Below are 14,885 nucleotides of genomic sequence, written 5' to 3'. Positions count from 1 at the left end.
GAATGCATTTCTTACTGTGACAGCACCACAGTCATTCTCACCGTAATGAGAGCAGCGTTATTTGGATTAAGAGAGTCCGGCTAACAGCAAATTCAGCAGGTGAGTTGACAAAGTAAAGTAGATTAGGTATAGAGGAAGTCAGCTTGACAGCAACATAAATATATAAATATAAATATAAATATAAATATAAATATAAATATATATGCATATTCTGTTAGAGTGTAAAAAAATATGTAAATGCTGAGAAAATATACATTTATTTTAAGTACTATAGAAAATATGGTACTAAATTTTGAAAAAAGATTAACTTATTAACCTTCCGGGTAGGTCACAAAGGATGACTAGTTATCCAGTTTTTCATATTTGCCAAAACCTGCTTGGAGAAGTGAAATTCAATGTATTTAAATTCATCTCCTTCAAACAGCTACAGCCAAAATGACATTCAGATGGACATCTTTGCCTTTTGTTGTACTGACTTGTGTTCATGTCTATTCTGTTCAAGTCACCATGGAATCAAAATGGACAATTCTTCTTTTTTTATGGAATGTAACAAAGTTTATTTTGAATGATTTATCCATGCACTTTTTTAAATTTATTTATTCATGTGTCCTCGTAATCTTTAATCAAAAACAATAACTTCCCCTCCTCCTTACATCACATATCTTCTCAGATAACCTCTGCACAGGTCCTCAAAATCAAGTCCTGTCCTTATCTTTTTTTCTCATTCGAGAATCTGTTTCACTTAGATATATACACAATAGTGCAAGAAAAGATTATCGCAACTTCTGATGGAAATGCTGAATTTAAGGTGGTCACATTAGCAAAATATAGCAGGTAAAAATGTCCAGCAATCCACTAGTGAAGTCACTTTCAAACCAAGCCAGTTTATGTTGGTTAACATGGCAAATCTATGGCTACGTTCAGACTGTCAGATCCGATTTTTGTGCATATCCAAACGAAATCCAATCAGCTTTAGCAAGTGTGTAAAAAAAAAAAAAAAAAAACACGTTTCAAGCTACATCCATATGTGGTTTCAAATCCTATTCAAATCGCATTTCTGGAAATCCGTTTCAGTTTGACTGCTCTGATCGGATTTCGAGTGGTTTATGTGATTTTTTCACGCCACGTAAAACGTAAACGGCAGACGTTGTTATAGGAAAGATGCTGAAAGTCCCTGCCGAAACAAGGCTGTGTTGTTTCAAAGTGCCGGATGAGCAGAAAGTGACAATATAACAGAGACATGTATGTAAACCGACGGAGACGACAGTACGGAATAAAATCGCTCATGCCAGCCTCCTCCAGTTCTGCCGCTGCCTCAGAAGACGCAGTAGACCAGCGAGGCGGCTAAACATTGTCATGTTGTAAAATTTAAATAAGACTATATCTCTATTGCAAACCACTCCATGTTGCGGTTGTTGTTGTATTTGGTGTATTCCTACCAACGCAACGTCATTGCCATAGAAACCAATGCAGATATTCCAGAAAACGAAAGAGCTGCATGGACAAATCGGATCTGAACAGTTGCGATACAGTGTGGACGGATCAGATTCTAATCGCATACACAAATAATCAGATTTGGACAGACAGTGTGAACGTAGCCTATGTGACCAACTTGAATGAGCAGCAAAATCTGCATGGGGAAAACGTTCGCCCTTATGTGAAATTCCCAATCACGTGGAATTCCCATTAAAATGACAATTTCGCCCCCAAAAATTCAACAAACAATGATAAATGCAACCGCACCTTATGCTTTTGAATACAGAATGCTATGTATGAAATTAATCTGATCAGGGTCAGGGGAACACAAAACAGGTAATTACACAGGTCTTCCTTAAGAGTATTAATTGACTAGTTATTCAGGGAACACAAGGACTTTTGAAAATGTGTAGTCATGCTTAAAGTTCACTCACCTGCATGCATTCATTCTTGCCCATGACTCCAGCCAACTGCAGGTAGCATTTAACCTGCTGACGGATCTTCTGGAAGCAGTCTACGATAGGCACGGTGGGGATGGTGTGGATCCGGCTCAGAATGTCCAAAGCCACATTGACCAGACCTTGCTTCCGGCCGATCTTCCCATACTGAATAATGGCTGATGCGGAGGCATGCACTCCAAGCATGGCATTGTTAGTGTTTGGGTCATGCTGCGTGTTAGTTTCATAAGCAGTCACAATGGCTGAAGAAGAGAACAAAAAAAGAAAAAAGATTACAATTGTATATAAAATGATGAATCAGAATGTCACTAGAATTCATTGCCATATCCTTGCATACCCTGATAGTGGTGCTGCCGCCACATAAAGATGCTGCTCCAGTGGGAAAGGTCATCTGAGACAATTGGCAGCCTGTTTCTCCAGGTCTTCACCACGGTCTTCATGTCATGGAGGCTGGTGTTGCGGCCCAAGTTGGCAGGCTGGAGTCCTGCATTAATCTGAGCAGCTTCCTGTAGCTCAATAATCTGCTGAGCCGCCTGAATGAGAACAAACCAGGAATAAACAGATGAGAATCTCATTGTAGTTATTAATAAACATCAGGAAGATGTAACAACTCACGTTTTCTTCAAAGCTCCTGCTCAGTTTAAATCTGAGGGCTACAGTCACACAAGAATCCATATATCACACTCACACAAACACTGGTTTCCATTTTTTATGGGGACATTCCATAGACATAATGATTTTTATACTGTACAAACTGTAGTCTATTCCCTAAATCTACCCATCACAGGAAACTTTCTGCATTTTTACATTTTCAAAAAACATTTTTGTATGATTTATAAGCTGTTTTCCTCATGGGGACCAAGAATTGTCCCCATAACATTGGGAATATCAGGTACACTCCTCATGGGGACCAAGAAATGTCCCCATAACATTGGGAATATCAGGTACACACACACACACACACACACACACCACTCCGAAATCCATTACTGCAAATGTATTACAGGCTTATGATTCCTATTGAGAAAGAAAAAGAAATATAGAAACGAAGTCTTGAGGTGGCTGAACGAATGGATGGATCAAAGTATCTTAAAAGCCATTTACTCAGAGAACGGGCAGAGAGAGGGAAGCGCACAAGTGAAGCGTCTATTCCCCTAATGCCTAATCGCGCTCTCAGACGACACTTAGACCACACCAGCAGAGGACACAGACCACGGTGACCCAAAAAATGCTACTCATTCCTCACGAACTATCGATGCATGACCTTAACATATCAGACGGTAAACACACACCCTGCACTCTTAACCAAAATGCCACATGGATCTTTAATCTCCTCTCTGAATTGGAAAAGACACGAGGAAGGGAGTCTGGCACTTACAAGGTGATTTACAACATGATGGTTTACTACACACACACACACACGATGAGTAGCCTGAGCCGCGATAATGAATTATGCCCGCGAACACACATGCATGCAACCAAAAACAATCCGTTCAATAGTAATGCCTGCTTTACAAGATAAATGCCTCAAATCAGTCCATGGACTTGCCAAATCAAATCCCCACACAACAAAATAAATTAAGCAATACAATATTTTTCACAATTATCTGTTAATATCAGCTGATGGCACATTATAACCTTCATTCTGAGTGCCCATTCATCATGTAAATTTAATTTTCTTGCAGATATTTAATCAAACACTATCTGATGGGGAAAAGTAATTACGAGTCATTTTAAACTTGGTGGCGTTCTCACTCTCTCTGTCTCATGGCTCCTGTCTGCCTCTCTCGTCCGTTCCAATCGCTCTTATTGGACTTCTGTATGGTTGCATTAAGGAGTGAAGGCGTAAACAGATTCAATTATCAGTAAATTCAATTATCCTTGAAGTCAATGGCTCTGGGGCAAAGACTGAATTTTTGAAGGCCTAACTAAAACAGCCACAAAAATGTGCCCATTACCATAGGTTAATAACAGCTGGTTCTTTACACTAATTAGTAGTATTAAACTTCAGTCTAAATCGCTTAAATGTATAGACTTTATTCGCTTTAAGCATAAATGAAAGAATAAAATCTCCAATTTTGAATGACCAAAAATGTAACCATCAGTGCTGACGTCACATTTGCATAATTAATTGTGATTCGTGATTTGGTATTTTATTGTACATTCTGCAAAACTAAATTCATATATGTCATCAAGAGGAAAAAATATGAAAAAAAACCATGGTATTAAATATTTCATATTTATTATGCTTATTACACTAATTTTCATAAGCATATTTTCACTTCTATTTTTTGCATTAAATAAATTTGATAATTAAAAAAAAATATATATAATATTGCTCAATTTAATGCAACATTTTCTTTCGGCACACAGCCTACAATCAAGTATCATTTTTTGGGCACGTCTCGTCTACAAATTGCATTTTAACATTTTTTTCAAGCACTTTTCAGAAAATGAAAATACAATTATTTAGTGAATAATTGTTTCATAGCATGTTCTCTTGGTTTCTTCATTTTAACAGAGAAAAGAAGAAATTAAAGAACCAATAATCAAATAATAATAATAATTATTATAGTTTAAAATTTTATTTAAAACAATAATTTTGAATAATATTAATAATCATAATAAAATACTGATACATTACAGTATACGGTTTTGATTTACTAATAGTATCAAGTAACAAAAATCCCTTCAATATATTATTTCAAGAATTCAAAAAAATATTCAAGATGTTCTGATTACATCTACTATATCCAACTCTTCAATCATGCGGACCACAGAACCATCAGCCATTGCCCATAACACCCTGTGTGGTGTATTCACATTCTCCAACAACAACACCTCATTTCCTCAATTTGGCTGTCATATTTGCCATCACACCACAGCCGTGCTCAAGAAGAGTGCTTCTAGTCTCTAACAGTCCCCAGAGGACGCGGTGCGTGGACAGCTCTCACACATTACCCTAATCTACAGGCACACATCACCTCGGCTCCGTCCCATTGTGTGCTCTGCCTGATTATGCGTGTGGCAGTCAGGAGGCTGTTCTTTCTGCTGAATATTAATACAAGCTGCCTATTGAGCACCACAATGGTGCAGTCAACACTATCTCAGGCATTTTAGAAAGGGCCAAAGGGCCAAAAAGAGGGAGGGAGGGAGGGACCAGGTCTGACAAAGGAAAAAGTGATATTGTGCAAAAATGCAGAGTGAAGGCAATTATAAGAAAAGTGTCTTCTTTAACCACTCTCTCTGCTACAAGGGTTTGTATAAAGTCACGCACTCGCACATGAAATGAGATTGCCCGAGTCTCTAGCTTGTCAGTGTTGATATTGGACCAGATGTTCTGCTTTTGCGATATCATTATTTAAAATTGACAATCAATTTAGATCAGATCGCTTGTGGTGCTCTGATTGAGCTACACTGCGCGAAAAAGTGAAGAACACCATCAAGAACATTAAATTAGAGCTGGAGAACGTCTGGTTAAAGGGTGTTTGTCAGCTCACACACTGATGCTCCTAACCTGCAGCAGGGGCGTGTGAACGTGAGAAACGATGTGTGGCAGTCTCCTCCATTCTCTGATGGCCAGACTGCTGGCCATCTCCACCAGCCGCTCGATGAAGTTGAGCTGCTGTTCCTCCGGGTGACAGATGGCGAGGTAGCCACGATGCATGTTCACCTTCCAGGCCATTTCCTTTGGACAGCTCAGCTCCACCTGATGCAAACAGGAAACACAGCTGTATCAGCATACACTACAGCATACACTTCATAAGATTTTTTTTTAATGGTTTATGTTCACCGAGACTGCATTCATTTGATCGAAAATACAGTAAAAACAGCAATGTTGTGAAATATTACTACACATTCAAAATAACTGATTCTTCAGTTCTAATATGCAGATTTCGCTTAAATGTATAGACTTTATTCGCTTTGAGCATAAATGAAAGGATAAAATCTCCAATTTTGAATGACCAAAAATGTAACCGTCAGTGCTGACGTCACATTTGCATAATTAATTGTGATTATATTGTGCTATTAAATATTTCATATTTATTATGCTTATTTTCATAAGCATATTTTCACTTCTATTTTTTGCATTAAATAAATATGATCATTAAAAAAAAAAAAAATAATATTGCTCAATATAATGCAACATTTTCTTTCGGCACACAAGAAAACTTTCTTATTTTTATCAATGTTGACAACAGTTGTGCTGGTTAATATAGCTACTTAATATCATTTATTTGAAATATAAATCTTTTGTAACTTTATAAATGTCTGTTACTTTTGATCAATTTAATGTGTCCTACCTAAAAATGTATTTACTGACCCCAAACTTTTTAACAGTAGTGTACTTGCACAGTTAGAGTGACTACTAGTTTTAGTTTTGATGGGGTTACAGACGGGACGCTAACCGAAGCTTTAGTTTGATTGCTATAAATAATGATTTTGAACTTGAATCCCTGAGCAGCATGTGTGTCCTAGTTTTTGTTCATGGTCATCTGGTCACCCTATTCCACAGTGCACACTGCAATTGGAGCTAAATAGGTGGTCGTAGGGAGAATAAAAATTCGGTACAGGTTGCTGGCATTGTGCAGTATGACGATTTGGAGGGATTTACACTATTTGGTCAGTGTGCGCTTATCATGGCCGGCATTTGATAAATAACCCTGCGTCAGGGCTGGCCTTATCCACCTGCCTTTAATTGAAAGAGGGGACATTTAAACTTCCCGAGAGCAACTGCTGCTGCCAAGCAGCCTGCCCTGGAACGGAGAAAACAAATCACTTCCCAGCAGATGTTTGAGCAATTATTCAAGCACGTATCCGTAAATATTAGATGCAAAGCGAACGGAGAGGGAAGAGGAGGAGGAGGAGGAGTGGGAGGGTTGCTGGGCTGGACAATTTAATTAGGTGTCACCTTAGGACAGAAACCTGAATGGATTCGTTCCAAGTCTCCTTGAACAAGAGCCAAGAGTATTTATAATGTGCCCAGACTCTATCGCACACTTTTTCTACTTTGTTTTAGAAGTGAAGCCCATAAATTACCCACCGACGGCAAGGCTACAATTCTGAAGTCATAAACAATTCGGCAAGAGTAGTTGAGAGTGTGACTTTCTGCATAAAAAGTGGTGCGCTTTTTACATTTGGCAATATGGTGAAACTCCAATAATAATTTGAGGTGTCAGTGAAGTCATAACTATGGTTTTAAGTTATTTGACTGGACTGGAAGTGTGTGTGCAAATTTTACTCCAAAATGCAGAGTATCTAGCCAAAAAACATACTTTAATGAAAACTCTTACAGCCCCTTATATATACACAGTAAATACATATTTTTTTAAAGAAATTATTATTTTTTCAGAAAGGGCGCATTAAATGGATCAAAATAAACAGTAAATACAGTTACAAAAAAAATCACAAATCTATTTCATTAAAAAAAATTGGGAAAATTTCACTGTTTCCGCAAAACCATTTCTCAAACTGTTTCACTGTTTTCTCCACTGAAAAAAATAAGAAATGTTTCTTTAGCGGCAAATCAGCATATTAGAAAAATTTCTGAAGAACCTTGTCACACTGAAGACTGGAGTAACAGATGCAAAAAATTCAGGCATAAATAGTATTTTAAAATATATTAAAATAGAAAACAGTAAATTGTAATAATATTCATGTTTTTACTGTATTTTCCATCAAAAAATGACCTTGGTGAGCATAAGAGCCATTAAAATAATCTTACCGACTTTACAGGTAGTCTATGTATCTATAGACTGATTGTGAACTTACTAAAACATATTGCTTTAGGTTTGTGTTGAGTAACAGGGCAAGTATTCAGACTAGATAGATCAAGTAAAGACCTTAAATAAAACAGACAATTACTCACAAATCTTAAATCCCTGTGTGTGTTGATTGCAATGTGGTACTGAGTTTACCTGCACCAGAGCATCTTTCATGGCGGCCCAGTTGGACACTCTCCAGGCACACTCCAGCACCAGGTATGGGTTGTTATGGCCTTTAGATTGCCCGTACTCAGTCAGAGGCTCCCACTGGTTCAGCTCTTTAGAACAGCTGGAAATCAACATACAATTTAGATTTATTATATTCCATTTTACATTATATATTGGAATATAACCGATGGTCCAGAATGTTCATAAAACAGTGTTTTTGATCATATTACTGTTTTTACAGCTGACAATTTCCATGTGTGACAATTCATTATTTGACACTGAGTTTTTGAGAGCATAATTTTGGTCAATCTATGTTAGTCATTTGGATATATTTGCATTGTGCTAGGTTTCCACACTCTTTTTGGATATATTAAATATCATGTGTCTTATTGGCTGTGGTTTTCTTGGTGGTTTGTCTTATCTGCAGTTTTTCCTTTCAATAAGGATGGAAACCTTTCTTGACGGTGGACATATCACATGTTGAGTCTGAGCTATGCTTTTTCAACTCACCGGATCCAGTGATCCTCCCACAGCTGGTATTCAGGGAAGATGGCAGGCGAAACATTGTGCTCTTTGCGAGCTTTCTCCATTGCCTTCTCATAAGTTTCTTGAGCCTAATGATGATGGAAACAGAATTGTTAACATCTTAAAATATAAGAGCGACAATACATAGAAATCTAAGAAATCCATTTTATTTTTCCCCAAATTTTGTATTTTCTGTTTTAATGGTTTAACTAAATTTAATAATCAAAAAGTAAGCCTAATCCATTGAATTCCTAAAACTAACAATTTAATAATTTATTAAAATTTTAACAATAATAGAGACCCATGAAATGAAATTCTGTGTTGTCTGTTTTTTAACTTTTCTGGATGCTGTGTTTTATGATTATATAATTTCTTATTAAAACATTGTTAATCAAATGAATGCAAAAAAACTTTAATTTAATTAATCTTGTGAAATGTAACATGAAATCTGAACAGTCTTTTTGCATTTTAATATTCTGACATTAGTGATTTGATTAAGTGTACAACCCTTTTTTTATTTTTTCATCCGAATTTGGCCAAATTCCATGACATTCCACCATTTTGACTGTTTTGCAATGCGGAAATCATATGTCCCTAAATAAATACATGCAGATACGATCATTTCAGTCTCTCTCTCACCTGTTCAAAGAAACCATGCTGCTCGTACGCGATGGCGGTGCTTGATTCAGGAAACTTGCATCTCTTCTGCCACAGCCCTGCCCACATGTCCTCCTCCTGCAGAAGGGAGTATAGCTCTGCCAGCGAGTCAAGGATCTCCTGAGGGAATACGAAAACTCATCTTCAAAGAATATAGGGGACAAACACATCCATATTCAGAGGTGTTCCAATGAGATGACTGCTTAGCATAAGCAGCTTGAATGCTGGGATACTTCAAACTGAACTCACTGACAGGTCAAAACAAAGCCAACTGGAAAATCAGCACACAAGTTCATTTTGAGTGACACTGGGGAACCTTCAGAACACAAAACTTCCTCTGCCAAGAATATCAATAGCAACAAAGATTGAAGAAGAGCTCATGAATCACTGTACCTGCTGTGGAGGAGTGATGCTTTCCTGCTCGTAGAACTCTGTGCTCTGTTTGGGTTTGATGTGCAAGCTAAGGCCTTTCTCAAAGGCTTGCTGCTCCAGCATCAGGGTGGAGCGTAACCATAGATTGTGGGTCTTGCCTAAGTACTTCAGTACACAGGGCCTGATGGGTATGGGCGGCACGCACTGAGACATGGCCTCCACAAAGCAGTTTAAAGCACTGGGCTGACAATCTCTCTGAGCTTGATGACTACCACTACACAGGAACGGACCCATCTCGCCTGACAGTGCCTAAAAAAAAAGGGATACAAAAGTTCAAAATTAGAAATGCATGATATATTTGTGCAATATTGGTCATTGGCTGAATTGTTATTAATGTGTATCAGCCATGTTCATTTTCCCCACTTTTACATTTAGATTACCTTTAGTTCTAAGAATTTATTAACGCTGTTAAATTTAATCTACAGAAATTCTCAATTAATATCCATACAATAAATTGAATAAAATATATAAAAAATTATGGCTTAATGGCATCGGCCTGAATTTTAATAATGCTTTACCCTAATAAATAGAATAGTATACGTTTGAGAACTTTATAATAAAATTTCAACTAAAATGCAAAAAACTAAGTAGTTCCTCACTCATCTAACATCACACCAAACAATCAGAATTTGCCATAAATATTCAATAGGCATGACAACTCTAAAGAAAAATAGCCCATGTTACACAAAGAGTTTTGCATTATTATTATTATAGAAAAGACTGGCGCAGTAAATATGTCCTAGGTTTTTTTAATTTTTTATATACCTCCTACAAACAAAGCCATAAAGCTGAAGATTTCTATTCTGAATATTTGTTCTAACAGTCTACAGCCTCAGTCACTCTAAATTAAAGCTCTTTAATGAGATTTCTAATACTTAAGACATCTGGTCCATTAAACTCTGAAATTTGCATAAAAGGTCTAATTTCTGCTCATTAGCAAATGCTGCTTGTTTAAGTTCAGCGGCAGGGGCAGAAAGACAGCCCGTCGGACATCCACCCATGCAAAGGTCTCCAAGATGAGCGGATAGGCACAACCTCTGACACCATTAACACACATTTTGCATGCCGATTCAGCAGTCATATGCATTATTATTAGTAAAACAGTCAGTCTACACTTTAACCACAACAAATTTCAGTTTAAAGCCATCAGCAGTCATATGCTGCATTTAGATGGAAAATGTTTAAATTAAAAAACGGCCAACTGTCAGCTCAGCTCTTTGGAGAACTGGGACAGTGAAGTACTCACATGCTGCTGGCGGTCTGACAGAATCTTCCAGAGGCGGGGGAAGAGCTGGACCCAGGTCTTCTCGGCCAGTGGGGTGGAGATGTGGCACAACTGAACCAGAGCATTCAGCAGTGCTCCCGTCTGATTACACACACAAGAGACTCATTTACTGATAGGCAATATATCGGCCATTAATCAACCCACATTTAGCCACTTGAGATTATCGCATTGGCTGATAACAGTGCCAGCTCAGCCGATTAACAGAAGTGCACCTTGTTTCAGTTCCAAAATCCACTAGGAAACCTTTGTCAATGTTACAATAACCATTTTACTTTTTAAAATATTAAAAAAATTCAAATAAACTGGATCCATACCGTAATAACAAGTTAAAGTATTTTGTAATTTTGTAGTGTATTTATATAATTTTTATTCGTTTTCTTTCAGTTTTAGTATATCAAGTTAAACTAACATTCTGCAAAGCAGAAAATGATACTTACAGTTTAATCTTCACTTATGGCACCAAACATTCAAGGGCAAAAGAGACTATTACTTCTCAAAAAAAATTACTTTTCAGAAGGGATCAGTGTACTTTAAAATGCATGACCGGTCAATCACATCTTGCCACTGAATAATTCTTAGGGCATAATTGCACGAAAAAGGTTTGGACCTCTGGCCACAAGAAGAATAGAGATGTTTGCATAAGTCAGAACTCAAATGTGTGCTGTGGTTCCTGACAGCGGCTCCGGTGGGCAAAGCAGGCAGGTCAGGTTTTTGAACTCCTTACTTCATCATTTATCTAAAGCCTGCTTGAGAGGTGCATATAAAGCAGAACCGTGTCCAGGATTAAATAGAAATCAATGACGTTGTGACCTCAAAGCGCTCAGAGACAGAATCCCATGTTGCCCTGATCAAACTCTCTTTAACAGAGACACTTATGAGGGAGAAGCCAAATGAGGAAGAGCAGGCTAGAGATGAAAGTAGCAAGAACCAAAGGTGCATATTAAAATCTCACTGTTGTGAAGCTTGTATGGCTTCTGCATGTGACTCATTCCTACATATGTCCTTTATGTAACCAGTGTCATTTTTTTTAAGTTTTGCTTGGCTTTTCCCACTGATTAAAGGGTTGCACTCGTGAGGGCGACATATGTTCAGGTGATTGCTCACCTTGACCTCTCTCAGGGAGTCCAGGAACTTGTCGTGGCGGTTGGTGAGCATGTGCAGCTGGTTGCCTGTGTCTCTCTCCGCCTGCTCCTTGGTCTTGGGGAGGCTGGTCTGGTCTCCAGGTGCCAGTTCAATGTCTATCTCCACATCCTACAGATGAAAAGGTCACAAAAACATAAAATATTGGAAGAACATTTGTTTACTTGCTACACTTACAGCAGGCCACTATGAACTCGAGGTCAGCACCATTTGGAACTGAACTGAGAATGTCTCTGAATTCCTGAAATAAATTACTGAACTTGAATTAAGCTCAGATGCATGATACAGATTTGAAAATCAAATTTGAATTTAAGGAAGTAGAATTTAAAGCTGCAGTCCATAGTTTTTCCTCTGTCGCCATCTCTGTTCAAAATCTGCGATTGCAGTTATTTGTGGAATTATCAACTTTACGTGGATTGTGCCTCGGCACGGCACAGTGTGGATGAATTATGTTTTGAGGAGAATGTGCGGCTGTCAGTCACCGCGCAGGTGTGGATACTGTCATTCGCAATCACAGATTCTACTTTTTGGAAGTAAGACCAACATAAGAATTTTCACTGGAAAATTTCATAAGTAACATCCACTTTTGTTCTGACCAACCAAGGGAAAAAGCATTGCAGTAAATTGCGCTGATTAAATATAACGATCGCTTATCATATCACGTCAAACCGTGCAAATTATACTTTGTTCTCAAATTGTTAACGTTAACAACATCAGCATTGCGTGACTATATTTAATGGCCTTCCGGTATTTATCCTTGTTTTCGCATGGGCCCAGTTGCAGTCTCTTTTTTTCTGTAGCCACTCCGAAGTCGGAACGAAGTCTTCTGCATTTTACAATGGGTGAATCTCCAGTGGTCAAATTGATTGTCCACTGATTGTCGTTTGAACCTTTCTGGATCTGCCATCAAATTGATAAGTTTAATTATATCAAGTGCTGTGAGAAAAGGCTATAAATCTCCACCTCCAACATCCTCACACGCAATATAGCCTACTAGCCGAGACTCCTTCTTTATGTGCAGATGTGACGTAAAGATGCAAAGACATGCTCGAATTTCCCGTGTAAATCCATCAGTACCACTGGAATTAAAAAATATATATTACAAGCTTACCATTTTGAATCGAGCTAAGGCAAGCAGTTGGTTTTGAACACTGGCTGGTTATGTACCTGCTCAAATTTATTTGGGATACTTTTTAACCCAAAAAAAGTTACGGACTGCAGCTTTAAGTAGAATAAAATAATGAAATTGCATACAGCTGGTGTAAGTGATATTTTCAATAATGCATTTCAAGTAAAAATTATCACCATTAGATGATGATGTAAATAATCAACTTCTGATCAATGCCAGATACATAGAAATGTGTAATAATAAATGCGTAATACAACAATATATTTATTTATATTTTTTATATTTATGAAAAATGTATGTAATACATTTGTAATTTGTATATTATTTTAATAGGGCTACCCCCGCTAAAGATTGTCCTTTTATTTTGGAACGCGGATGTTCACTAACAGTATATCGCTGGTCACGTATTTTGAACTTTGTTTTACCCCTAAGCGAAGAACGAAAAAGAACTTCGCCATGAGTATATCGGGGCCTTCAGAGGTCCAAACACAAACAAAAAAAAAATACATTATATAAACCCAAATAAATAAAATATATAGCAGCAAACTGAAACACTACAACAGTATAGACAATAGGGTATACCTGCCTCACAGTCACTATTTTTCTTCCTCTGATCTCAGTCTTCTCATATTATGAGAAAGGGAGAAGTGAGCTCGGTCTTGCTCGCAATGGAGCTGGCCTTTGAGAAAATGCCCTCCGATAGTGTGGATGTGGAAGTACAATTAAACATGCCATGCAGTCATGGGGTACAAATTTAGCTTCCGCACGATATTCCGCATGATTAGATATGTGCCTAATATTAATGCACATTTATATAGGTTAACATTAACGATAGAGAGAGCGGTCATGTTAAGTGCCTAATATTAGGCTACTACCAACTACTACCAAACAGACTTTACACTCTCAAAATGCTCCAACACTTTGGATTTTTTTGCCCAACACATTAACGCATGGACTAGCCGTGTTAGCGATCTGTTACTGCGTGACTTTTACGACTAACCGAATTATTAAAATTAAGTCGACCAATCCACTTCCCTTCGACTAACGTTTAGTCGACTATTAGAGGACAGCCCTAATATATTTCTAATATTATTATAATTTTTTTGTAATTGTGTTTCATACATAATTGCAAGAACCACTAAGCAGTTCCTCACGAATCCCCATTTTTTTAATCTCCTGCTCTAATATCTCCCCAACTCAAAATGTAGTGTTGTAATGTAATGTTCATTTTGGTTTTAATTAAAACTTTCTCTGTATATCAGAATTTGATAGTAGAGCTAAATTAGGCCATAAAGGCACAAAACAAGCTTTTCTGTAAAGATGTTTGTATACACAGAATGGCTCAGCTGACCTCCTCCTTGGTCTCGCTGTTTTCTCTCTCTCGAGGTTCCTGTTTGATATGCGTCGCCATGGCGAAAGCTGCACGGTCATGGCTGTCAGCCAGGTTTATGACGTTGGTGATGGAGGGGAGCATGGAGCCTTGGCAGCTGGTACCAATGGTGGTGTTCCTCTCACAGACCGCCAGCAGCAGCTGTGAAGCAGAGACGACAGAATCAAACTCTGAACTGCCACGATTGCTCAAACACACACGTAAACAGCTGCTCTCGCTGTGAGGAACACATCACATGGAAGAAAGTAGCTAACGTTCACGCATAAGTGACACCTGCATGAGCCAGCATTGTTTAACAGCTGCCAATTTTAACCACTAGCGTACATACATCTAAATGCTTGACACCATCTGTAGAGCTCCAACAGTGAATGTTCTTCTACTCCATCACGGCAGGATGAATCGCGCACACAGCCGCCATGTGTAGGACAGCATTAATAATTCAAGAGCCAGAGTAGCATTG

General features: G+C 38.0%; 1 protein-coding gene across 2 annotated transcripts in view; it reads right to left on the bottom strand.

The window, feature by feature from the left end:
- Window positions 1-14,885, bottom strand: part of trrap (transformation/transcription domain-associated protein) — an 85,711-nt gene that overhangs the window by 23,237 nt on the left and 47,589 nt on the right. For both annotated transcript variants that reach the window (XM_079852076.1, XM_079852077.1), the window contains 10 exons: window positions 14,387-14,566; window positions 11,871-12,017; window positions 10,728-10,847; window positions 9,443-9,730; window positions 9,032-9,169; window positions 8,378-8,481; window positions 7,853-7,988; window positions 5,452-5,643; window positions 2,272-2,467; window positions 1,911-2,176 (listed from right to left, as the gene is read on the bottom strand). In XM_079852076.1, coding sequence (XP_079708202.1) covers window positions 1,911-2,176; window positions 2,272-2,467; window positions 5,452-5,643; window positions 7,853-7,988; window positions 8,378-8,481; window positions 9,032-9,169; window positions 9,443-9,730; window positions 10,728-10,847; window positions 11,871-12,017; window positions 14,387-14,566 — 1,767 coding nt within the window. The remainder of the gene's footprint in view (window positions 1-1,910; window positions 2,177-2,271; window positions 2,468-5,451; window positions 5,644-7,852; window positions 7,989-8,377; window positions 8,482-9,031; window positions 9,170-9,442; window positions 9,731-10,727; window positions 10,848-11,870; window positions 12,018-14,386; window positions 14,567-14,885) is intronic.

This window comes from Squalius cephalus (genome assembly GCF_949319135.1).
Source record: "Squalius cephalus genome assembly, chromosome: 19".
In the NCBI taxonomy this organism is placed as follows: Eukaryota; Metazoa; Chordata; class Actinopteri; order Cypriniformes; family Leuciscidae; genus Squalius; species Squalius cephalus.
Note: the sequence above shows the minus strand (reverse complement) of the source record. Positions and strands in the feature narration are given on the sequence as shown.